Genomic DNA, 27,553 nt, shown 5'->3' with positions numbered 1-27,553 from the left:
ATGCTCAAAGGTCAGAATGGAAATGGCTAATAGAGATTGATATCCAAAATAAGTAAGAGATATTAGAAGAAGCTTAATGAATCCAAGTCACTCGGTCCAAATGAACTACTTCCTTGGGTACTGAAAGAATGAATAGATTCCATTTAGTCAACAAACATTAATTAAATGCCTACTGTGTGCCAGACATTGTGCTAAGCACTGGGGATACAAAGAAAGCTGAAAAATAGCCCCTGCTCTCAAGTATGTGTTAGAAGCAGGACCCAAGCCTGGGTTGTCCTGACTCTCAGGCCAGTTCTCCAGACACTGTAAGGGTTCTTAACCTGAGATTCATAGATGGATTTCAGGAGTTCTGTGAACTTGGATGGGGAAAAACCCCACAACATCTTTCATACTGGATGTGTTCTAGAATTTTGCTAGTTTGCATGAAGAGAATAGAGCTCTAAGAGGTCTAAGAATGTAAGCTGCAGAAGAGTTATCCCTCTGCCTTGGTAGGAGTATTCTTTCCGATAAAATCACAGGTCTAGACCACACAAAATATTTTTTTAAAAAAGAAGTTCACTAATAAAGAAAAGGAATTTACAATCACAAAGAGTCAGCATGGCTTCATTAAGAACAAGTCATGCTGGACTAACCTTATTTCCTTTTTTGACAGGCTACTAGACTGGTCTCACACAGGAATGCTGTAGATATAGATTAACTGGATTTTAGCCAATTGTTTGACGCAGTCTCTCATGCTCTTCTTGTGGGAAAAAGTGGTGAGATGTGGGCCAGATAATAGTTCCAAATAGGGTGGATTTGGAACTGTTTGAACAGGTAGCTTCAAAGAACAGTCATGTTCCATGTACAGTCTCTAGTGGAGTGTCTGCTTGAGCCTGTGCTGTTGAACCTTTTTGTCAATAACTAAAACAAAGGCATCCTCATCAATTTTATAGATGACACAAAGCTGGGAGGAATAGTTGACACAATAGATGACAGTCAGGATCTAAAGATCTTTTAAAGGCTGGAACACTGGGCATGATCTAAGAAGATGAAATTTAAAAGCCATAAATGTAAAGACTTAAAAAAAGATAAACTTTACACATGTAAGAGGGTAAGACAGAGGAGGCCTGGTTATGTACCAGTTTGTCTGGAAAAGACCTATGGAGTGGACTGTATCAGTACTGTTATGTGGTATCCCAAATGTGCCCTTGATGTGATCTTAGGTCTAGGGCTGCATTAAGAGAGCATAGATTGATGCCTCCTAGGAATAAGGAGGAGTTATCCCTTTGTGCTCTGCCCTGGTCAGACCATGGCCCAAATTTTGTGTTCCATTCTGGAGGGTATCCAGAGGAGGGCTTCCAGCATGATGAGGAGCTTGGAGTGCATGTCCTGAGGAAGGGTCGAAGAACTAGGGCTGTTTAGCTTGAAGAAGAGGAATCTTAGAAAGGGAGAGGATAGAGCAATCTTCAAGGACTTGAAAGGCAGTCATATGGGACAGAGATGAAGTATTTTCTGGATTGGCCCAGAGGGCTAAACTAGGAACAATAAGTGAAAATTGCAAAGAGGCAAGTTTAGGCTCGAGGTGAGGAAAACTTTGCAAAAGATAGAGCTGTTCACAAGTAGAGTGTGCTGCCTTGTTGTATAAGTAGTTCACTCTCATTGAAAGTATTCACACCAAGGCTGGATGACCACCTATCCCATATGTTGTTGTGAGGATTCTGTTTTAGATGTGGTTTGCACTGGGCAGACCTTTGAGAGCCCTTTAAATGCTGAAATTTTGAGATTCTGATTTCATGACTTGTTTTTGTATTTACTTGGAGCTTTCTAAATTTACTGATGAGAACTTACTTTATCAGGATGAAATAAATGTGTCTCAAGTGTATTCTAGGCCTCTTTTGAATCTGACCTTGGTTATACCCCTTACTAAAACCCATGCTATTTCCTCATGCATGAGCTCTCTCTAAGCTTACAGACTTTGGAGAGATATTGATGAGTTGGTTTTAATTGAATTTTTCAGTAAACAGATTTCTACCTGAAGTAACTCTCTTAGAAGATAAATAGGAGACTATACATGGCAGAGTTCATTTTAGTCGGACATGAAAGCCTTCTTTGCCCCTTTGTAAATAAATGAAATTACATTTGAGCTCATATTTCAGGTTCTCAACAGGTTCCTTTTTATATTAGTTATTACAGGGTGCATCGAGGTAAATAGTTCTCATTAACTTAGAAGCTTTCTAAATCTCATCTCTTTTTTCACCATCACTTTCTTTTGTTCAGCACAGTAAGCCTAGTTGCCGACTGAGTGATCAGACATACAGTATTATTCTCTTTCTCTTCTATCCCCAGAGACCTAAACATTTAATTTAAGAAGACTGTAATCAAAGAGATCAGTCCAGGTTTTCACAAATAACTAAGGCTTTGGATTGGTATTTGCCTTACAGTGGGGTGGCAGGTGGGCTTTCTGTTCACTTGGCCTATCTCACAGACAAATCTAATTGTGAATTAGGTAGGAGATTAGGTAGGCACCCAGAATTTCAACTCCTTTGAGGTATGGCCACTGACAGAGTTCATGTCCCGTTACCATTTCCACACCTTTACAGTTATTGTAGGAAAAAAACAAAAACAAAAGTATGATTGACAGTCCTCTAAATAGCTAACATAGAATAGCTCATAGAATATAAGAAGGCAAAGCATATTTAATAAGACTGAAAAAGTAGTTTATTTCACACTATTCACCTTTGTATACTTTGTGTTTTGACAAAACTAGACTACTTGGCATCTATAGTTCATATCCCACTCTGTCCTTTTCCCCTGCTTTTTTACTCATGCTATCCTCTATGCCTAGAGTAGAGTTCCTTGTACCCATTGTCTTTTTCTGAGGGTGGGGCAATGAGGGTTAAATGACTTGCCCAGGGTCACACAGCTAGTAAGTGTCAAGTATTTGAGGTTCGGAATTGAACTCAGGTCCTCCTGAATCCAGGGCTGGTGCTTTATTCACTGTGCCACCCAGCTGCCCATGCCCATTGTCTTTTGATTTCTTTTCCTTCCTTCAGGGATAAGCTCTGGTATCACCTATTCCACAAAGCTTTCCCTCATTCCCCCTGCTGGAGTTGATCTATGTCTCTCTGACTTTCTCATAGCACCTGGTACGGACCTTTCCCTTGATTAATCACATTCTGCCTTGTATTATATAGTTGTCTTTGGACATGCTTTATTCCTACTATTAGGCTGTAAACTTCTTGAATGCCGGGGCTGTCTATCTTATTTCATTGTGGTATCTTCAACATTCATTATCATGCCTTGCACATAGTACATGTGCAATTTTTGCACATATACTTGCAATAGTATATATCAGTTTTTGTGTTTTTTAATTGAATTTATCAAGAAATAAGGACCAGGAGTGTTGAATAGTCTAATTTGACTGGATCATAGATTGGAAGAGACGTTAGAGGTCATTTAAACTAGTCAGTAGTCAATAACAAACATTTATTAAGTGTCTACACTGTGGTAAACATTAGGGATACAAATAGAAAAAAAGAAAGACAGTTCCTGCCCTTGAGGAACTTACAATCTAATACAGAAAGACAACACACAAAAGGAAACTGAAAAGGAGAGGCTTTGGGGAGGTAGAGTACTAAGGCTGATGGGACTTTGTAGGATGATGTCACAATAATGAGCTTCCTGGGCATGGGGGAAGAATCAGAGAAGACCCAAATTAGTATAGTCAGGTGGGAAATGAGATGTTATGAGCTGAGCTCCCTCCTTAAATGGAGGCTTTAGAGTTCCTGGCTCCACCCTCCAGTGAGAGAGTGGTGATGAGGTAGAGTATAAAGACTGATAGGATATTGCAGGATGGTAAGATTAGACCAGCATCCTCATTTTAAAGATGAGAACGAGGCCCAGAAAGGACAAATAGTGGCTTGCCCAGAGTCACATAAATAGTAAATAACAACTGGGATTTGAACCCAGGTCCTCTGACCCAAAATTCAGCATTCTTTCCACTTCGCCATACTGGAATAAATCTTTCTTCTGTGACCAAGATCTGTTATTGCTGTTAGTATTTCTGAAGTTATTCTATGAAAAATACATATTCCTCTTGGATTTAGGCAGCTGTGTTTGAGCCAGTACTGCTACTAGGAAAAGGAACTTGAATGTTCTGGGATTCCCAACGCCACTATCAGTGGTGTTTTTTGGAGTGAAGCTATTGAAATGTAGCTCCAACCCTCCAGGCTTCTTTCCTTTGACTCTTCTATGCTCCTGGATGCCAGTTGACCACCCTTCCAATATACTGAATATATTTTACTTAGTTGCCTGGTCCAGTTATGTGAGGTTGGCTCTTTCAGAAGAGAAGAGGTTGTTATCAGTTAAAAATTTTGACTAATCTGGGGATAAAATTGTTGTCAAGAACTTTTTCTTAGAAGATAAGAGATGAAATAAGCAACACATATGTTTACTATCATTTTGTATCCTTCCTTACATGGTATTAGACTGAGTTCCTAGAAAATAATTTCTCCAGAATATTTATTAACATAAGGACAGTCCAATAAGATTGCTACTTGTGAGGTTGCATTGAGTGAGGTATTTCTAGATTCCCTCCAAATCTAAGGTGTTCCAGAGTGTGATCAGAGAATCCCTGAGAATACAGGCCATTTTTTTCACTGCCCACCCCCATACACTCTTTAAGAATATCCAATACATAAAAATCTGAATTCATGAAATATGTTACAAAAATAATTCTCTTTGAAAAGGTACAGCAAAGGATTTTATGTAACAAACTCAATTCTCCTAATAGATTTGAACTATAATTTATTTTATATACACTTAGTTTACATTAAAATTTTCTGGGGGACCTCTCTTATGTAAAGTGACATATTTGTATTGTTTCTCATCCACTCTGGATACCTTCTGGGGTTTTTCGAGGTGCCTTTTCTTTCTAATGCCAGCTTCTGGTGGCTAATTAGATCAATATAGCTTTCCCATGGATGGTACACTTGTTTCCATTTGCTAATCTATCTTATAGAGAGCACATGAAGGCAGCACTCAGATTTGAGTATACCTACCTACAAAATAAGCTTGCCCCCAGTTACCTTGCCACTTGGGAACTAAGGGGTGTACCAGGTAGACCTCCGGTCATGAACCAAATGGGCAACAGCAAATTTAGTCTTAAAAGTCCTAGATCTATATTCCAACCTCCTCCTCTTCTTTTTCTTCCCTTCCCCAGCAGGTGCTAGCTTGCAACCATAAATTCCCCCATTTCACAGGAACACTTTCCTTGAGGCAAAAGAAAATACCGCCCTTTCTTGAATGACAGAATGCCTTTCAAAACGTTAGACTAACAGCAGGAAAGGGCAGGGATGATCAGGGTTGCTAACAGCTCTTAATTGGCCTTTGTACCCTTCTTCTTGGACTGAAGTTGTCAAAATGGTCATGTGATCAAAGTGAAAGCCTCCTAGAAAGCAGCTACAGTGAAACATGTGGAGCCCCACACAGTTTGACAGATCTATTGCTTCAGTGATGTCTTTTAAACATCAGGTGGGCAGATCAGTATGGAACAGGAGTTGTTAGGTATCCTTTCAATATTCAACCAGGTAGTTATTTCACAAACTTCCTTATAAACCATCCAAGAAAATCAGCTGCAGTACCATAGAATCAGTCAAACATATTGTTTCCATTCAGTTCAGTAGACATTTATTTTTTAAGTGCCTGTTATGTGCAGAATACTGGGCTATATGGTAGGGAGGTAAAGATTTAGATAGTCTTGGGCTCCTGGAGCCTACACTATAGTGTTTCCAAAGTCACAGACTTAGATCTGGAAAGAACCTTAGAGATCATCTAGTCTTTTGTAGTTATTTTGGGGTCAGAGAGGGGAAATTCACACAGTTGGTTAGTGACAGAGATGGCGCTAGAACTGAAGTCTCCTGACTGTCAGTAAAGTGCTCTTCCCACTGTCCCAAGTCATCTTAATTTTATTAAGTCCTTGCAGCAATTGAGTAGAACTTGTTCCCAGGATAGATATACCCTCTGTGTTTGGAGATGGGTTGGTTGAGTACATAAAATATGAAATCCTTAAACACATTGTTATAGAAGTGGGTGAAACGGACTATTGAGAAAATGTTCAGTGTTGGAATTGTTAGTGTATTTATCTTATGCAATAGGAGCTTAAAGAAAGATTGATGTGGAAAAAACTATTCTCTAGGAAAACAATCAGATGTCAAACCATTTTTACTTAGACTCTTGTGAAACATGTTGTAAAGAGTATTGAGGATGGGAAGCTGGGAATAGGGTTAGAGAAGAAGAAGGCAACATTATTTCTCAAGAGATGAAAAACAGAAAGTATCTTCACTTTCTGAGGTCTGTGCAGGATCATTTAGAAAACTTGATGAAGTTTTTTGGTAATACTGCGTATTTATGCATTCACTTGATAAATATTTATATATCATCTACCCTGTGTGAGGCCCAGTGCACGATGCCATGGGGGAATAATCTTGCTCCTCCTACCTTTGACCATTCCCATCCTGCAAAGGACCCTCCTCCCAACCTATCCCTCTTCGTTTGTTGAATTCTTATTCATCTTCTAGAATTCTTCTTCCCTAGGACTACTGAACAACAATGGAGAAAAATCACAAAACTGCGCTGCCTTCACCCATTGCAAATTTGTTGTGTTATCCCAACTAGACTCTTGTAGCTCTCTTGATAGTCCTTACATTCTAACCTTTTTGACTCCTCACTCATTTCCCCCACAGGATATGTTTTAAAATTTCTTTTTATTCCTTTCCCTAATCTTTTCTTCTTTCTTAGCATTGAATTCATATCATATTTCACTGAGAAAATTGAGGCTAGTCAACATGAATCTCCTCAGAATTTCTCAGCAACATCCTCCTTCTTTCCTTCTTTTCTCTGGTCACAAAAGAAAAAGGTAGTTCTCCTCCTTAATAAGGCAAATCCATTTACCAGGGTCTTCAATCATTCCTTCTTGCCTCTTCAAGGATTTTGTTCCAGAGGTCATCTCTCCTTTCTCATGCATTGCCAGTCTTTGTCTCTCCACCGACCCCTTTTCACCAGCTTACAAATATGTTCACATATCCTGTGTTAAGTAAGCTTTTTTGACCTTTCTAACCCACCGAAATTCTTTGTCTCTCTCCTCCTCTTTTCTACTAAACCTGAAAACAATATATACCCAGTGCTCTTCATTTCATCACTACTTATATTCTTCACAACTTTATATTCTTAAAATCTGGCGGCATACTTCTGATTGTTAGGAGGGTTGTCTTACATTGGACCTAAATCTACCTCTCTTCATCTTCCATCATTTTCTTTTAGAATGAAGGCCTAGCACAACATGCTTTATATCTCTTCTGTGTGATAACCCACAACTTTCATAATCCCCTTCCTCTTATGTCCCAAATTGACTCTTCTCTAGGTTAAAAATTCTTACTTCCTTCACTGAATTCGTATATGCATGGTTTTCCATCCCATTACCACCCCATTTGCCCTCTTTGATTTTGATAGCCTTCTGAAAATGGAGCATCCTCAAACCAAGTACAAGACAATAGATGCCAGCTGACCAGGTGTTGGGTGGGTGGATGGGGGGAAGTGGAACAGGATCATTGTATTTCTTGTAAATCTCCAGTGCCTTCCTATGGCTTCCCAAGGCTAGTTGAGATTCCTTTGTCTGACATTCACAACCATCCTACCTTTCCCACTTTTTTTTCCATATTATCAACCTCTATACAGGCTGTTTAAAAAGGTTGCCTTTTTGTCCCTTGACCTGCCTATGCATGCTTTCTTGCTTCTATACCTTTACTCAGGCTACAATGCTCTCCTTACCACTCATTTGTTGAGTTCTTAGCCATTCTCCAAAACGTGACAGAAATGGTAGAAAGTCTTCCCAGATACCCCTGGTGAGCAACAATAGTCTTCTTCCTTGGGTATCATATGACATTTTTTTTGTACTCCCAATGCAGTGATCATGTAGTGTTGTGCTTTCTCAGTTAGGGAAGGGACAGTGTAGTAGCTAAACTTGGTACCTCTTTCTCAGTGTCCAAAATGGGGCTCTGTATGCAGCAGGATCTTAAAAAAGATTTGTTGAATGAATGAATGCAATTATGGAACATGAGTCCCAGTAGGGCTGAAGATGTACATGAATAATCATAACACCATAGAGATTCTGGAGAGAATTGGAAGGTACCATGGAAGTAAGTCATCAATGCCACCCCCCTCATTTCTATGAGCTGAAATTGGAAGAAGTTACTTGAGTCAAATAAGTTAAAAGTATAAAATTTTGCCAAGACTCAAACCCAAGTTCCCCAACTCCAAATCTGGCATTCTTTCCATTGCAAATATAGCTATAGGATTTATATCTGATGTATCAAAGGTCTTTACATGGGCCAGAGAAGACTTATAGGTTGCTGGGAATTTTGCCTCCTGTATTATCCTGATGTCTAAAAGGTAGGAAATAAATTTAATTTCATTCTGTTTAGTCAATGTAAAGTATCAGTAATGAATGTGTTTTGACCCATCCCCTGTCATAGTGCAGGCTCTGTGAAGTTTATCTTCTGATATAGAGTACTGATAAAATCCTTTACCAAATATTTTAATGTTTTCAGCAGTAAATTTAAAAAGGAACAAGCAGTGCTAGGCACTTACTATCTGTTTAATAAATGCTTGTTTGCTGGCTTGATTAACTTTCAGAATCACAAACCTTAGAGTTGGAAGGCTGCCATCCATCCTTCTACCCAATGCTAGATGTCATATTACTTGAGCTTGTGGAGGTACTTCACCAAATCTTTCTCACGATACCCTTGTGGACAAGATGGAGAAATGGGGCTGAAAGAAAGGGCACAAAATAGAGTATTTATTGTATTTATTTAAAGCTGCAACAGTGCTGAAATCACAAGGAATCACTTCAGCAAAGACATGTTAAATGCCTACTATGCACAAGACGCTATCTTTCTTTACAAATCGCCCCCATTTAATAAGTTCTTTAACTTTTCTTTCAGCAGAAACCTTCGCACTCCTGCTGTCTCGCTTTTCACTCTGTCTCCCTATCTCCCGCTGTGACCTCTGTGACCCAACCAGACTCCGCTGGGCTGCAGAGAGTCACCTTCCTTTCTTCTTTGCCCCGTCTGACGATCATATTTGGCAGGCTCCATCCTCCTTTTAAACAGACTGCCCTTCATTCAGAGACACAGCTTTTGCTTAGAATGGGACAATGTTCCTTAGTCTATTGCAAAGTCTTTTTCTGTTTTGTTTTGTTTTTATCCTTTTTAAATGTTCCCAGCCCTTTAGTTAACATGATTCCCATCTTTTTAACAATTTCTCCTAGATCCAAACTAGAAAGTGAAGTATGCAGGTTTCCACGCAGTTGTTACCATTCCCTCACCCCAGAGCGACTGAATAGAAGAACTGCTTAAATGATAATGTCTGAACAGATGAGGAATGTGTGGAATGGCGTTCTGATAGAAATAAGCTTGCAAGTATTATTGTAGAAGGGTCAGGGAAGAGAGGCACCTTGGGTTTTAATAGAGTTAATTCGCTCTACAGCCCCAGAACCTGTCTGACCTTGTCCCTCAAAAAGAGTTGCCTGCGTTGTCATTTTGAGAAGCTTCCTAGGCAACAGAGTGTTTTCCTTCAGTTATTCTTCATACCCTTTCCCCAGTTGCTTTTTCTTGCACAAGGTTGACATGTTCTGGACCTGAGAAGGCCTGTGGGAAAACAAAAATGTAAAAACTAAGCACGAGAGGGCTGTGTTCTGGGGTAGAAAGTGCTCTGAATGTAGCAACATGTTTAAAAATGTTTGCGTAATTAGGTCCATTGTTTTCAAGCCTCAATAAGTGAGGCCCCTTCCAGCTCTAAAATTCTCTGTTTCTAGGATTCTGCAAATATAGTTAAATGCCTGAGGACTCTCTAATTCTGCTTTGTAAAGGGGCATAGAACAGTACACTCTTTTGTGGGTTAAAGTGAACCAATCATAGAGCTGGTTCTTTATCTTGCCAGTGAAAGTGTGTGTTTACCTAAGTGTGTGTTTGTATCTGGATAGTCAGGTAGCTATTGGGAATTACAGTAAAATACTTTAATTATTGCTATTTTTTTCCTTGAGAGTTACTTCATATAAGCAATCTATGTTAGTAGCGATTTTCTCTGTTGATTTTTATATTTTTTTTAAAAGCACTGCTTTCAGCAATGGTGGGTGTTTTTGTTTTTTTTTTAACGCCACCATAAAGGCAATGACCATTAAACATAAATATCCTACCTTTGTGTTCACACAGACATGAACTGTACCAGAAAGGGAAAAATGGAAACCAGAATTTTAATAATTCTGCCATTCATATGGGGGCTAAGGGATTGCCGGAGTCAGTAGAAAAATGGCTGATGCAAGAGGACAGACTTGATTTACTTGGATGAGGAAATGCTAAAATGGATGGCTGCAGTGGTTGCTTTTGAAATCTGGTCATAAATCAGCAGTCAATCAGAAAGCAAGGACGACCTTTAATCAGCTCTGTTTGTTTGCTTATTAACTAAACTCTGCTCCTCTTTATCTGAGGAGATGTTTTCACAAAAATTGATCCTTTCTGTTTTGTACCCAGGAGACTTTTCTCTTCAGAAAACAGGGTTCATTTTGTTCAGTAGCCTAGGAAGGTGAACATTTGAATTGAAATACTGTTAAATTAATTCTTTTAAAATACTCTGTTTCCAGGGAGCCCTGTGCCAGTCATAATGCCAGTCATGGTAGAAGACATTATGAAACTGCTCTGCACCATTTCAGCGGAGAGGAAAATGAAAGCTGCCTTCAAGCATTCAGGGAAGGGGGCACTGATGGCAGGGGCCGTGGCTTTTGTTGGGGGTTTGGTGGGCGGCCCCCCAGGAGTAGCTGTTGGTAAGTCCCTTTCTTTGATGTAGCCACTGAAACTAGAGAAAGACTCAATAGTATTATCCACATGTATACCTTTAATGCCACATGATAATTGAGTCAAGGTTCTCTTCTTTAAAAATAGCTTTGTGGGGCAGCTAGGTGGCGCAGTGGATAGAGCACCGGCCCTGGAGTCAGGAGTACCTGAGTTCAAATCCGGCCTCAGACACTTAACACTTACTAGCTGTGTGACCCTGGGCAAGTCACTTAACCCCAATTGCCTCACTAAAAAAAAAAAATTAAAAAAAAATAGCTTTGTACATGTAATTTAACAAATATGTATCAAGTAGCTGACATACACACTGCCCCCCCACCCCCCCCAAAATGGGGCGGGGAGATACAAAGCTTACACTTAGTAAGGGAGGCAGACACCCAACACACAAAAAATAGTATTCTAAAATTGACAATAGTAAGTGCATAAATGATGTACAGAATGTGGTTAGGGTTGAGAGAAAGGAAGGATGACTTTTCACTAGGGGAATCTGGCAAAGCTGTGTCCAGGGAGGTGGTGGTTGAGCTGGGTCAACAAATGACACTGTAGGGATGAACCATTTTAGGCATTCTGCATGAATGAATATTTTAGCACTAAAGGTGGCATTTAAAATCACAATTTTTATTCTTCACATAATGAAGAGAATTGCTCCCAGTATTAAGAAACTAAAGCAAAAAATTTAGAGAAAATGCCCATGTCCTACCACTACTCTTTCCTACCTTGAGGAGATTTGTGGCCTTGCCATTTACTCTGATGCAGCACTCTAAGGACCACTTAGTTTGATTTTCTCTGAAGCTGAACTTTCCTCCATATGTTGTCCCCCCATTATAATGTGACCTCCTTGAGAACAAGAAACATCATGATTTATTTCTTTGTCCAGTGGTTAGCACATAGTAAGGGATTAATGTTTTCTCATCCATCCATCTATCTACTCATTCATTCTTCACTCTAGTTTGTACCCAATACTAGCTTTGATGTTATCATCACTAACCACTTTAAGAGATAGAAATGCTGCTTATGGGGCAGCATTCTTACTCACACTGGATTCCAAGAACCCTACAAAGTCTTAATAATAAGACATATATTTAAAAACAAGAGTTGAAAGAAAAAAAACCCATCTCCAGGATGGTATATCTGTCCTCTTGTTTTACCATCTATTTCCAGTTTAGGACTAGGGTAAAAATGGATAAGGGGCTGGGGGGAATTGGGTGTGTTTTGTTTCACACAAACAGACACACAATTTCTAGGCAATGAATAAATATTTTGGCTGATTCCCCAAGAGTACAGTGCAGCTGGATCTGATAATTACCTTGTCAAAAGATCATCATTGCTTTGAGGCACAGAACTGAGTTTATCCCTAAGGCTTGAGAGCAGAAGAAACTCCAGTGCACCCTAGCATTGGAAGATCTGACCGTCTGACTCACAGTTGGAGCCTCAGCCACAGGCTCTGATGAAATCAGAAAATCAGCCAAGTTGTCACTCACATGTGGTTTTACAAGGCCGACTCAGTGACTGGGCCAGATAGGGCTTCCCTAGAGGTACCACTCAGATGAAGTGTTCTCCAATCTATTTTAATTGGTATTATCATGATGATTTAGTGTGCTTTATTAACTCTCATCTTCCTAACATCACTGAGTTATATTGTAGTATTCTATTTGTACAGGTGGAGAAACTAAGGCACAGGGAGTTTGAATTAGGCTATCCAGGAAGTCCAAAGCCCAGGTGGAATTGCAATCAAGTTGTGATGAGAGACAGTGATTTCTGGTGGAAAAAGTAGTGTGAACAATTAGTCCACATGTTTTCGTCTTTATTTTTCCACTTCCAAATTATGTATGAACCAATAAGTTTTGACATATGCCTTCTTGCTCACCAGAAAGTGACTCTAGAAAGAAATTGCCTTTCCTCATTCTTTGCCAAATAACATCTCATAACCCCTAGTCTCCCAACCTCTACTAGTGTTTTAGAATTAACCAAAATGAAGGGAAGGAGTTGTACAGTGAATTTAGCATGAAGCTGTGCTCAAATGTCATTGAGGGGGGGAGTTTTTTATTTTATGCAATTTGCATGAAAACTGGTAGAAAGTGGGATGTCTCATGTCCCAAAAACAAACCCAAGGGATTAGATACTTCTGTCTTTTCATGGGTGGGTAGATAATTCTAGTTAGAAAAACAAAAGGAATTTTTTCTTCTTCAGAGAGCTAGTAACTCGTTGGTCGATATTCCTTGTGACTTTTTGCATTAAGTGCTGCTCTAAATCAAATATTGATGTTCTCATAAAGGTTTAGTGTAGATGAGTGCAATTCTTGTCGGCTTTAAGCGTTTCACTATCATCCTGGGGAAAAGTTCAGTAAAACTTGTAAATTAGCCATTTTTACTCTTTGGAATGCTTTGTCTTGCTGGGAAAGAGATGAGCATTGTATGCTTGTTACTGCAGCAGTGTTCAGCCTTCAGACATGGGGCAGGTGTTGTCCCTCTTAACAGTGAGGAGGGCAAAGAAAAAGGCTCCTGTGACCTTGCTCTTGCATGGCTTTCTATAGGGGAGCTGAGTCAGTGGTGGAATGCTGATGGGGGACTCGGGAGGCAGGCAGTGGGAGGGCTGATCTTCTGGGACCTTCCTTACATTGTATCGTCCTTTAGATTTGGCACACGGGCAAGCCTAGTTGGGTGGCACCTACCAGTGATCTAAAAAGTCATTGGCATCTCAAATTTCATTTTTTTAAATGGTACACGTTTGTTTGCCTGTTAATTTTGACCTTTAAGCTAATTTTAAAAGAAAAGTGGGTTATATTTTCCCCCTTTCCTTAAATAGAGGCAGAAGAAGAAATAATTGGTTATGTTAACTTACTGTCTTGTTTCCACATACCTTTGGGATGTTGTTTACAGCCTTCTTACCTGCTGCTGAGGGAGCATTGATAAGTATCTTTTACTGCTTTTGTTGGCTGTAATGAAGACTGTACTTAGAATCAAAAGACTTTGATTCAAATCCTGGCTCTGCCACTTAGGAGTTTTGTTATCTTGGATGAGTCACTTATCCCAGATGAAGCACAAAGAGGCACATTCTTACTTCATAAGGTTGTGAGAATCAAATGATATAATGTGTGTAAACCATAAAGTACTATATATATATATATACATATATATCTATATATGTATATATACACACATATTCTATATCTGTATATATGTATATAAAGTTATTATTGTTATTATGAGTTGAATGAAGGGGAAATCTCTAGAGTGTGAGGGCCAGAAATGATATCATTAGTCACAAGAAAGAGATGATTCAACTTCACCAGTGTGTTAGTGACTCTCACTTCCCATTTCTCTGTATCTTCTATTCTCTAGAGGAAATAGAGAGAATTTTATGACCAATCAATCAGTCCAATCAATCACTCAATTGTTAAGCATTTATTAAGTGCCTGTTATGTTCTAAGGCACTAGAGATACGAGGACAAAAGTGAAGCTGTTCTTTCCTCCTAAATCTAGCAAGGGGAGATAGCATGAACATATCTAGGTATGCACATGATAGAAGCCAGATAATTTTATGGGGAAGGCACTAATAATGGGGACATCAGGAAAGGCTTCATCTAGAAGGTAGTTCTTGAGCTGAGCCTCAAAGGGCTTGGAGGATTCCAGAAGGCAGAGGTGAGGTTGGAGCACATCCAGGGCAAAGGCACAGAGATGGGAAATGGAGGACCATGGTAGGAACAGTAAGAAGGCTAGTTTGGCTGGATCCCAGTGTGTGTGAAGGTGAATAAATGTGTAATAAGACTGGAAAGGTACATGGAGGAATTGTTTACATACACACAGACACCCCCCCCGCACCCCGAGAATTTGGGTTCACTATAATTATGGCTCTTTGTATGATCTGGCACTGGTAGAGATGTTGTTTGTACCATTTTGCATCTCTAAATTAAGAGCACTAAGACAGAATGTGTTTGAGTAATAAATTGAGTGGACCTTCTACCACATAAACCTGCCCTACAATCTAGGGACAAATATGCTTTGACTGCAGAATAGAACTACTTACTATGACGATAGATTTTTCTCATATCCCTGCCCTGATCAGTAAGAATTTAAGTATAATTTATGAGAGAATCATGACTTATTTAAATCTTTATTTGTTTTCTAGGGGCAACAGTTGGTGGCCTACTTGGAGCTTGGATGACTAGTGGACAATTTAAACCAATTCCTCAGATCATAATGGAACTGCCTCCTATTGAGCAACAGAAGCTTTTTGACGAAGCCTTTGCCATTATCAGAAACTTGGACTGGACGGATGCTGTGCAGCTGACTGCACTGGTAATGGGGAATGACGCCCTTCGGCAGAAGTTGGCATCAGTGATAGTAAATTATGTCACCCAGACGCTTCAAGCAGAAGTACAGTATGGAGACTAGCCCTCTCCAGTGAGTAGTTTTTACTATGTAATGCAGAGATTTTCATTTGGGTGATTTTGATGACTTTAGTGTAGAAAAGTAGCCAGTAATTGCTGCCACTAATGTTTGAGGTACCGGAACACCCTCACTCTGGGTGAGTTTCTCCAGAAACCCTTGATCCTTGAGCTATCCCCAAATTGGGTCAAACTACCTAATTTATATTAAGTTACTGTGAGGAAGTATTATAGCATGTTCCCAAAATGATGTATAAAACAACTGTGGTTGTGGGTCCTATTCAAAGTGAGGCCCATTGACATGCTTTTGACTGTGAAGTTGTCAAAAACAAAATTGACAGGAAGTTTGCTTATTGCAAACATTAATTGTACTTTTTTCAATTCATTTCATCTCTCCCAAAGCTGTTTTAAAAGATGATCGTGCTTTTTTGTCTTTTGGACCACTTTTCTGTTTTCTTCCTTGCAATCACTTTTTTGGTAGCACGTGGGTACTGGTTTTCTGTTGGTGCCCCTTCTGTCTTCATGGTTTTTTAACAGAAAGCAGTTGTGAAAATGTGTTTCACTTCTTCCTTCTCCCTGTCATTGTATACCTCCCAGACTTAAGACTGAATCACCGTGAAATTCTCAGCAAGGGGGAAGAAGTAATCTGCTGATTTCAGCGCAGTCCCACAGTACTGAAGAAAGAAATATAATAGAGGCCGTTCAGTGTTTGTGTCGAAGTCCCTTGACCTCTTAGTGCCTCACTTTCCAACATCTATAAAACGAGGGCAATTATTATTTTGTTTAATTTTAAGTGATTATTTTCAGAGCAAACTCTTGTTAGTTCTTCTTTCCCGGGATCATGAGCCACCTCTCACAAATGGTTCTTTTGACTTGCTAATTGATGTGTTGAGCTTCAGCAATGCTCCACTTAAAACATTTAGTAAAGGGGCAGTTCTTTTAGCAAGGGAAAATGCAGATTAGTCTTTTCTGAATAAACCCTTTTTCTTATTTATTTCGTGATGACCATTTTGTAATGCTTTCCAGAACAGTTTACCAGATGAACTAGATGCCACCAGAACCTGGAATTAAGAATTGTTCTGTAGCATATAAATCATCCTTCTATATTGAAAACACACACAACAAAACTTCCCTTGAATTGGTGTGAACTTAGACACAAATTTTTCCGGAAAGTTTAGCCTTCCCCATCTGGGCTGCTGCTAGGATGTACGTGTAGTTCTCTCAGCAGCACCACCCTTAGCCCCCCAACTTCTAGCAATTGATGAGAGGCAACTGAAATTCTTTCAGAAATTCCCAGGTCCTTTGGGCAAGAACAGAAAATCCCGGTGATAACTGTGTTTAAATAGCAACATGCTGGGGAAGACACCCGTAGTCCAGGTTTATCTCTGCTAAGAACTGCTGATTAATAAGATGGTCAATTTGTGGGTGAGTATAGCTGCTTGGAGCCTCTGTTTTTCAGTTTCTGGTTTGTTTTTTTGTTTTTTAATAAAGGTTCAGGCAGACCCAAAGTCCAGGTTAATTTATATCCATGGCAAGAAAAAAGTCAGATCTGGAAAATACTAAAAATGAAACTACATTGTATTTCTGTGTTTCTCAGTGAAACCTTTCTTCAAAATGAGCTTTATCTTCCACACATTAGGATACCATATCACAGGCTATGTTCTTGCACTTTGTATTCTATTTTTTCTCACATATGTGCCACTGACATGACATAGCCATGATGACATTTAAATGTGTTTTTTATAATCATGTTGGACATTGCCTCATTTTTTCCTGTTCACTTTCAAACTCCCAAGTGCAATCAGTAAAGATTTGTATTACCTAAAGTCAGAATTTGAGCTGTATAATGTTTGGTGCTGGGTTGGTTTTTTTTTCCCCCTGATTTGTAACAAACTCGTTACAAAGTTGCTTTTTTTTCCTATGTAAAGGGAACACTTGCCATCTTGGCTTGATTTTGAAGAAACAATAAAGATCTTTTAGTGTGCATTTGAATTGGAGGACATTTATTTCATTATAGTTACAAAAATACATCACATTCTATAGTTGTAAATATAATCACCTGAAAAAATGGGAATTTATTATAATGGCTCTCTATATTTTTTTCAAAATGGGAATGGAGAATAAACATAATCTTTTAGGGTACAAAAGGGAGAGAAACACACAGAATTAACAAGCTGGAAGGGGCCTCAGGGGGGAATGTAGTCCAGCCTGAAAAGAATCTCCCTCTGCAATATGTTCAACAAAGGGTTGTCTAGTGCTTGTCTGAAGAACTCCAGTGAGAGGGAACCCCTTTCTTCCTACCAGAGCCTGTTTCAATTTGGTATAGTTCTACTTTTTAAGATGTTTCTTCTTACATCAAATTTAAATTTCCCTCTGTAATTTCCACCCAGTTCCTTGTTCTGCCCTTTTTGTGTCCAAATAGAACAAGTCTAATCTCTTTTCCACATGACAGCAATTCTAATACCTCAAGACATTGATCATATCTGCTCCCCTCCGCTCCTAAGGCTTTTCTTCCTCAGGTTAAACAGCCTGAATTGTCAGTCAGTCCATGTATGGCTTGACCTTGAGGTTCTTCCCCATCCTGGTTTTTCTTCTCTGGTGGCTCTCTAGCTTACCAATGTCCATTCTAAAATATGGCAGCCAGAATTGAACACAATACTCCAGATGTTATCTGACTGAGGCAGAGTTTAGTGGGATTATCATGTCATTACTGGGTGTTATACCTATTTTAATGTACCCTAAGATCCTGTTACCTTGCATGACTGCCACATTATACTGTAGTCTCATGTTTTGCATTTCACTAAAACCTCCAGATCTTTTAAAAATGATTACCTTGCCAATGCCTCTGCCATCTTATACTTGTGGCATAGATTTTTTAAAAACAAAATGTAAGACTGCATTAATATGTATTGTTTCATCTTATTAGATCCAATCCAATTAGATATTTTCATATGCACATTATCATCTTGGTTGGTTAGCCATCTCCTCTGGCTTTGGATGTTCAGAAAATTTGATACTTGCATTTATGCCTTTATAGAAATCATTTATAAAAATATTCAACAGCACAGGCATAAGCAGGACTCCACTTCTGCCTTCCTCCAGCTTCTTAGGATTGATCATAGGGTCCAAAGGAGTAATCATGTCCAACTTCATAATTTCATCTCAAGCCCAGACAAGTCAAATGATTTGATCAAGGTCAAGGAAATGGTAAGTGGTAGAGCCAGGATTTGAAGTTGCATCCTTTGACTGCAAAGCCAGCACACTTTGTATGGCAGTAAACCATCTGCTCTCATTGACAGAAAATAAATAATGACTAGTCTTTGGGATCTTGCCATTCAACCATTTCTGAATTTACCTAATTTTATTGTCATGTACCCAAAGGTGTCAAAATCAGACAAGCAGATGAAAATGCAAATGGAAAATGTTTAATAAAATAAATAAAATAATATAACAGATAATATTAATTTGTGTTTTTTTAAGTCAATATGCAGCCCACAGAATTGGATTTGAGTATGATATCACTCATATATATCTTTTCCACAGGAGTAACATAAAAGACTTTATAAGATGCTTTGCTATAATCTAGGTAAAATGTACCTACAACATTCCCCCAGGTGACATAGTGGATAGAGGATTGGGCCTGGAGTCAGGAAGACTTGAGTTCAAAATCAGCTTTCTACACTAGCTGTGTGACCCTGACAGTAAGTTTCCCTCAGTTTCCTCAGTCATCAAATGGGGATCATTATAGCACCTACTTCCCAGGGCTGTGGTGAATATCAAATAAGATAATATTTATAAAGTACTTAGCACATAATGGGCACTTAATAAATTCTTGTTCCCTTCTCCCTCCTACCCCTATGTATGTGTAAAAAAAAAAAAATAAAGGAAATAAGCTTAGTTTAGTGTGAACTCTTCTTGATGAAGCTGTATTCACCCTTCTTTGTGATTATTGCTTCTTTTTCTGGCTTTGTATTAGTTATTCCTGTATTCCTGCATTCTAGAATTTGTCCAGAAATGAAATCATGATCACTGACAGAGGTAGACTCTGCTCTCTTTTCTGGAATATTGGGACCTTTGCCTTTCTCCAGTCCCTGTTCCGTTCTTCATGATACCTCAGATATCACTGACAGAGACTCAGCAATCAAATCCTCCGTTCCTTTTAGTCACCTATGATATAATTTATTTGGGCCAAGTGACTTGAACTTAGCAAGGACAACAAGTTGTATACCTTAATTTTGTCCTTATCTCATTATTAGCCATTTCCCCTCCTTTGTATCCAAAGATGATTTGTCTTTGGTGGGGAAAATAAAATAAAAATAACAGTTGAGCAGCTCTGCATTCTCTCTCATCCACTTTTAGGAATGCTCTTATCTCTTTCTTGATTCTCTTCTTTTCCCTAATATATTTGCTAAAATTACACACACACACACACACACACACACACACACACACACACACACACACATTTACCATGCCAATCCCAGCTCATTCTAAATTTCAGCACTCCTGACATTGTTAATAGAGAAGTCTGCTCTCTAGCTCCCTTTAATGAAAAAAAGATCTTTATGAATCTTGATTCCCTCCATCTCTGATAAAATAGACCTGGTCCTGAGCTCCATTAGGTAGGCAAAGGGCGTTGGTCACCTCAATCAGCAATCACCCTGATACTTCATATGTTTTGGAAGAGTTGTATTAGAGCTAACAGTTAACCCCAACAGTTAATCCAGCAGTTGTACTCTGCCTAACTTCTCATCATTCTTTCATCCTGACCAACTTTGGAGAGTCCTGTTCTTGACTTTCCTTTTTCCTTGCCTTTTTCCATCCTACTATGGAAGTCTCCCCTAAGTCATGGGTTGAAAGCTAGTAGTACCAAGAAGAACTTTTTTTCAAAGTCTAGTTTTATGAAAAGACAGGCCCAATGAGACAGCATCTCTGCCTCAGAACTGATCTGACAATATGTCCAGTCCACTGAGTGTCCCAGAGCTGATCCTCTACTAAGTGTTTACTTTATAAAATCCTTCTATTTGCCCAGCTACAGGCCTGGAGGTTGACCCTCTATTCTCTACTTGGCCTAGTCAAGGAGAGAATGGAGAGGTTAGGAGAAGTCCTCTGCAAATTTGATCACTGGAGCAAAAAGGGCACTCTGTAAGACAACGCATTAGCCTCCATCTGTTGCTGTGGCGAGGTTCAGAGCTGCCTTCCCACCCTGGCCTCCCTTGTTGGGATTGGAATCAGTGGCAGGCAAGAGATGGCAACTTCAGAAATCCGCTCCAGCTGCATAATGCCTGTGCGGAGTGTAAGACACACTCATCACCTAGGAAACGAGGTAAAGTGTTGCCAGCAGTTTGAGGAAGCAGCTGAAGAAGAAGCCACTGTGGGGAGATCCGCATATTTATAAAAAGAAACCATCTGCTCCAAGGCCGGTTATTAACCTGGTTCGGTTGTAGATGTGACAGAATCGAGCTCGATTTTTCACAGGCAGATGGTGTATTTTTAGCTAAAATTATCTTCTTTATTTTTCTGTTTTTTGAGATGTCTGGCTTTAAAGTAAACATGATGGGAGAGTGTTATAATAGAGAAGACAGGGGAGGGAAATGGCTTGGTTTTTGAAATGATTAAATTCTCCTTCTGATTCGTTATTGAGAGATGCCATCTAGTGGACGAGACTGAATTTTGTTGGGTTTTTTCCCCCCTTTTCCTTCCCTGCCATTCCCTACGTACATGTGCCCTCTTCACCACATCATCCCCACTCAACAAAGAGAATCTTGACCTTGCATACTGCTCTATTCCTACTACTAACTCCAAAGCAACTTGTTTTATGAGTTCACCGTTGTGAGGAGGGAAAGACTTTACTGAGGTTTTAATAGGCAATAAACAGATCGACCATATTTCCTGCAACCTTTTTGCATATAAAACAGAATGTCTCTCAATCCTGAACAATCAACATATGGCCATTAAGAAATGCCAGGATCCGTCTAAGCCTCCTAGGGAATGGGGAATGTTTGATGCGTTTTCAGTTTCTTCTGGGGAGATAAATTGCTTTATTAGCTGAAGGAAGTTTCTCTGGCCATTATAAGAATGGCAAACGAGAAAGCTGGACTGAATCCTGACCAGCTTCGTCATAGCCTTAGGGCCAGCAAGTGTTGCCCTATCAATCTAGGGAGAAATAGATGCAAATCATTAAGATAAATACCAGGGACTTTGACAGTGCTTGTTTTTAGAGTCTTTTTTATGGTTTTACAGTGAAGGATTCCTCCCCAGACCCCCTTTCTTGATGTCCACAGACTGATCTCTGCATGTAGTGGTTGTATCATAAAATGACTGAATATTAGAGTTGGAGGGGGCTTTACAGATAACAAGAGCTGCTATTCACATAGCACTTTCTGGTATGCAAAGTACTTCACATACTCTGTCTCATCTGATCCTTAACCCTGGAAGGCAGCTACTATGATTTTCGAGATTTTTACAGAGTTGGCGGGGAAAGAACTGGCATTTATGAAGTGTCTGCTATGGGCCAAGCACTGTGCTAAGCACTTTACAAATATTTTCTCATTTGATTCTCACAACAAGGAAATCAAGACTGAGGTCACACCAAATCAGCACTTTTATCCACTGCCTCTCATCTCTCAGCTAGAGATCACCTGGTCTACTGACCTTCATTTTGCCATCACATGGATTCCATTCAGGTCAATGTACCTGCCAACACTGAACCATTTTTTTGTTTTTGTTTCCTTGAGTGATGATATAAAGTCCAGCCTCCATGATTTCTAAGAATTGGCTATATCTGGCTTAAAGATTATCCAGATTCTTCTCCTAAGCATTGGAGAGTAGAAAGGAGGACAAGAAAAAGCATTTCATTGTTCTAGACAGGAGGGATAAGAAAGAAATAGAGATGAGATACTGGTTAGATCATTGTACTCTTTTCAGCACTGATCGAAAGATTAGTGGGCCTATTAATAATAATTTGAATACTATACCTAGGATTAATGATAGCAACAAATAACATTTATATAGTGCTTTATGATTACATAATGTTTTGCCAACTAGATGGCTCAGCAGATATAGCACTGGGCCCAGAGTCAGGAAGATCTCAGTTCAAATGCAGTTTTAGGTACTAGTTGTGTGACCTTGGGCAAGTCACTTAGACTCTATCTGCCTCAATTTCCTCAACTGTAAAATGTAAACTGTAAACTGTAAACTGTAAACAAGCTTATTGTGAGGAGCAAATGAGATAGTATTTGTAAAGTGCTTATCATAGTGCTTGGCACATAGTAGACACTTAATAAATACTTGTTTCCATTTTCCCTCCCTCCCTGCCTCCCTGTCTCTCTCCCTCCCTCCTTTCTCCTCCCTCTCTCCTCTCTTCCTTCCTTCCTTCCTTCCTTCCCTCCCTCCCTCCTTCCTTCCTTCAATTGCTACATTTGTGGAGTGTTTGAGACAGTTCAAAAAATGCAGAGAGGCATCATGAATACAGACTATATATTGGCATTTCCCTATACCACTAAATCCTCAGTTCTTATGATTATCTATAAATAAATACTTTTGTAAGCACTTCTATGTTCCAGGCACCATTAGAGATGGGGAAAAAACAACAACAAAAAAGAAATAGTTCCTGCCCTCAAGGAGCTTACATTCTGTCAGGGAAAACAACATAACATGCACATATGTAAGCACAAGGCACATAAAAAACAGGTATAAGGTAACCTCTTGTCTGCTCTGTATAAGAGCTGAAGGAAATAGAATCAATCAATAAACATTTATTAAGCACCTACTGTGCTCTACACACTGAGCTAATTGCTGGGCTTTCAGAAAGGTAAAAGACAGGCCCCTGCTCTCAAGGAGCTCACAGTCTAATGGAGGAGACAGCAAACAAATATATATATATATATATATATATATATATATATATATATATATATATATATACATATATATATATACATATATATATATATATACATATATATATATATATGTATGTATGTATTATATCTATATAGGCAATATACAGGATAAATAAAAAATAATTCACAGAGGGAAAGCACAAAATTTAAGAGGGTTTGGGAAGGCTTCCTATAGAATACGGGAATGATATAAAGAGCACAGAACCAGAAAGCAGGGGACCCACTTTGAGTTCCCACGACTGCAGACTAATTGTGTGACCTTAGACAAGTCCTTTCACTTCTCTAGTTTCCCCCTCTGTAAAGTGAGGAGGTTGGAACAGCTGCCCTTGAAGGGGCTTCCCATCTCTAAATCTGTGATTTGTTGATCCCACGATTCCATGACTTCTAAAGTTTCTTTCAGCTCTAACAAGGTATGATTCTATGCAGAGTTCTGCCTAACCATGAATCTGAGTAAAGGCCTCATGTCTGACAACCAAAATCTCCCTGGGGAGTTCAGCTTTTCAAAATCTTAACAGCTCTAATTATTCTTCCCTGTGCCTTTGCAATCTGCAAGAGCCTCCATTTGAATGCAAGCTGCTGAAGGCAGGATTATTTAGGGGTTTTTATTTGTAACAGTGGTGCCAAGCATAGGGAACTCTGCAAAGAGGGAAGGGGAAGAGAACAGACATCTATTAGGCATCTACTTTGTCCCAGGTGTGACGCTAAGTGCTTCAGAAATATTATTGCATTTGAGGTCCTCAACAATGCAGTTATGATCCTCATTTTACAGTTGGAAACTGAGGCAGACTGCAATTTAAGTGACCTGCCCAATATCACACAGCTAGCAAATGTTTCTGCCTGGATTTGAACTCAGGTCTGCCTGACTCCAGGCTGGGCAGCTTTATAAAGGCACTAAATAAATGTTTGAAGGATCTGTTGTCGGTGGAGCTGAGCAGGATGCAGAAGTTCCAGGTTTCACTAGCACAGACTAATCAGGAGGGACAACGTCATAGGCAAGAGCCTCAGAGGTCATCTAGTCTAACCCCTCTATTTTATAGATGAGGGAACTGAGCCCATAGAGGTTAGTGACCTGTACAAATACACAGGTGTTAATAGTAGAACAGTGATTAGAACCCAGATCTTCTGACTCCCAAACCAGTATTCTTTCCATTGTAACTAATAAGCATGTATTTATTAAGCACCTGCTATGAGCAGGGCATTGCAATAGTCCTGTCCTCAAAAAATGCCTATCCTCAAGAAGCTTGCATTCCACCGGACCATTCCTTTAGTCCTATGAAGTTTGGTGGCTGCCCATCTGTGAACTCTCTCTAAGACTAGAAAATCTCGAGATGTATTACGTAGAAGGCCCAAATTATCCCCTAAGGGCCATGTGAGAATAAGTTAGATGGGTGTTTAGAAAGTAATATATGCCTTTGGGCTAAAAGGTCTCCGACATTAATACCCCATTTTAAGAGTAGTTATCACAGTCCATCCGCTTTAACATGTCTCCATAGAAGTCCCTGGGCTCATTTGACCTGAACAGTTCTTAGAAAATCGATACAACTCTAAGCAGTTTACTTCCTCACCTTTGGAGGAAAGATCAATGCACAGAAATACCTTTGAGTCTAATATTCAAGGACACTTGAAGCAGGCTTTATGCTCTAACAAAGTAAATCATTAGTCTTTCCCTATCTTAGGGAGAACAATGTTGCTGAGAGTGGGCTGCTTTGTTTCCCCAAATCAGGTTTGCATCTGAATTATGTTCCTTCATGTGAGTTTTGACTCATGTGATAATCAGCTTACTGTGACAGTTTCTGAATGAGACATCTCATTGTTTTCTTTATTCAAGGAAAAAATAATCAGTGTCAATTATGCTTTTGAAGGTTCTGTTTTCATATCTTGTAGCTTTACTGTTCTTGTGGAAGGTATCCCTCTACATTGTGTGGTAGATTTTTCTCTAATGGGACTCAGAGATTGTGTGGTGTATGGAACATCCCCAAGGTTGGGGGGCTGCCCTCCTAACCAAAATAGAAATGAGGTGTACTCTCTGACTTTCTTCATTACAGGATCATAGGGTTATAGCTTTGCAGTTGGAAGGGTCTCTGGAGGTCATCTTGTCCACACTCTCTCATTTTCCATTTGACATCTCTGCAAAGCCACTCCTAGGCCCTTTTGTGAAGCCAGTTGTCCAAATTTGGATCCTCTGTGCCATTCCTTGCAGACATTTAATGTCTTTTTGCCCTCTTCACAGACTCCTTTCCAATAGCTGAGAACAGTTTGAGAGAGAGTCATTCACACAGAAATGCCAATGACTGATATGGTTTAATGTTTTACCTTTTTCTAGATGTATTGGCATTTTAATATGGGACAATGCTTTAAGCTGTTAAGGGCTAAAATTCTAGCTAAACTGTTTAAAATATCTAATGAGTGGTCGCCAATAAATTATAAGCTTTAGCAAGAGTTAGGCTTTTAAGCATTTATTAAGGAGAATAAAAATTTGGTAAAGAGAGAAGAAAATGCCTAGATTCCTATCTATTAAAGGGAGAGCACATTTCTAGCTCCCTTCTCCACCAGCATCCCCAGGAAAAAAGAGCGAGACAGAGCGCCAGTCTCTTCCTTCTTCCTCCCACTAGCCAACGTCACTTCCTGATGCCAAAGAAAAGACTCCTGGTCTTGCCCTCAAAGACCTTCACTTCATGGGCAGAACTCTTCTACAGTAAGTCTCCAGCAGGTGGTGTCATTCCAATCATTACAAAGCCAAAGCTAGGAATCCTCAGTGGTAGAATTTCAGACATGGGGGAAGGTTGGTAGGTCAGGTCTTGTTTGGGGGTTGTGAATGGAAGAGTCTTCTGAGTATACCTTATATCACTATCTGCCCTGTTCTCCTATAAGGTCAGCCCTGCTCCCTGCTTCTGGAGCTAGTCTGATAATTGTCACTTTTGGCGGGTGTGTGTGTGTGTGTGTGTGTGTGTGTGTGTGTGTGTGTGTGTGTGTACAATGAGGGTTAAGTGACTTGACCAGGGTTATACAGCTAGTAAGTGTCAAGTGTCTGAGGCTGGATTTGAACTCAGGTCCTCCTGAATCCAGGGCCAGTGTTTTATCCACTGTGCCACCTAGCTGCCCCCTGATAATTGTCTCTTCTTAAAGAACTCCATGGTCTTCCTGAAGAATAATCTAAATCAAAGCTGCTTCCCCAAAATCTCCTTCTTAACTCTTTACTCTTTACCTGAAGAAGGGCCTAGAGTATTGTCTGCACAATGGCATTCACATTCTGTTTATTTGAGGTCTCACTTCTTTTAAACTTGTTTCCCCAGTGCCCAGAGCTGCAACAACATCCTTAAAGAGACACTTGGGAATTGGATCAGGCAGTGATGATGTGCTGAAAGATGCTAGAGTGGAGGCCTAGGCTAGCTGGCTCAATGAAGGTCACCGAGAAAATTCCTGTTGAGAAGTTCAGAGTCTCAGTTTTACCGAATGGAAAGAGTGTGGCATAATGTATAGGGGTTTGGAGTCCAGCTCCGGACTCTGACACGCAGCTAGTGTGAAAAGCACTTCAGAGGTCACAGTGCCTATTCTGAGACTCACTTTCTTCACTGTGGAAGTGAGGATAATATCTGTCTCACAGAGTTGTGTGAGGATTGAATGAAATAATATACGAAAAGTGCTCTGCAAAGTTTCAGGTGATACAAAGATGCCAGTTATTATTAATGAATACATTTTAAACACAGCCAGGGTCTTTTGAGGGGCAGCTAGGTGGTGCCAGAGTGCACAGAGTGCTGGGCGTGGAGTCAGGAAGACATGAGTTCAAATATAGCCTCAGACACTTCTAGCTGTGTGACCCAGGGCAAGTCCACTGCCTGGGGATCATAATAGCACCTAACTCTCAGGGTTGTTGTGAGGATCAGATGAGATAATTGTAAAGCACTTAGCACTGTGTGTGGTATATAGTAGGTGCTTAATAAATGCTTGTTTCCTTCCCTGGGAGAGTCACCTTTCTTTTCTCTGTGCTACAGTGTCCACATCTTTACAATGGGGATGATAATCTACTACCTACCTCAAGGACTGTTGTGAAGATAGCACTTTATAAAGTCCTCTGAAAGTGTGAGCTGCTAAAATGGGAATAATAAGCAATACATGCCCTCCCCACCTCAGAGGAAATGAGGAAAGTGCTCTGCCAGTCTTAAAGCACCATAGAAATCTGAGCTGATACTGTGACTAATAAACATCAGATGAAATCAATTGGAAATACTCCCAGTATTTATTGCTTTTGACTTTGGACTAATCTGTAAAAATTGAGATAATGAGGCTCTAAGAGGTAAATCCACAAACCTGGGTCTTTTGATACTGAGCTCTGATTCTCCCACTGACCAGCTCTGTGACCTTGGTCAGAAGTACAGGAT

At 39.7% G+C, this 27,553-nt stretch overlaps 1 protein-coding gene across 2 annotated transcripts in view; it reads left to right on the top strand.

Annotated features, from left to right (window-relative positions):
• Nucleotides 1-27,553, top strand: part of C2H19orf12 (chromosome 2 C19orf12 homolog) — a 51,338-nt gene that overhangs the window by 5,207 nt on the left and 18,578 nt on the right. Inside the window, exons 2-3 of one of the 2 annotated variants that reach the window (XR_006354755.1) lie at nt 10,676-10,855; nt 15,012-15,286. Coding sequence is in view for 1 of the 2 variants with exons in the window: in XM_043982915.1 (XP_043838850.1) it covers nt 10,696-10,855; nt 15,012-15,277 (426 nt within the window). In the remaining variant the exon portion in view is untranslated. Of the gene's footprint in view, nt 1-10,675; nt 10,856-15,011; nt 17,263-27,553 lie in introns of those variants that run through there. The other variant, XM_043982915.1, reaches the window with a different exon arrangement.

Source organism: Dromiciops gliroides, chromosome 2 (genome assembly GCF_019393635.1).
Source record: "Dromiciops gliroides isolate mDroGli1 chromosome 2, mDroGli1.pri, whole genome shotgun sequence".
Lineage (NCBI taxonomy): Eukaryota > Metazoa > Chordata > Mammalia > Microbiotheria > Microbiotheriidae > Dromiciops > Dromiciops gliroides.
The sequence above is the reverse complement of the archived record's forward strand: the minus strand, read 5'-3'. Positions and strand labels throughout refer to the sequence as shown.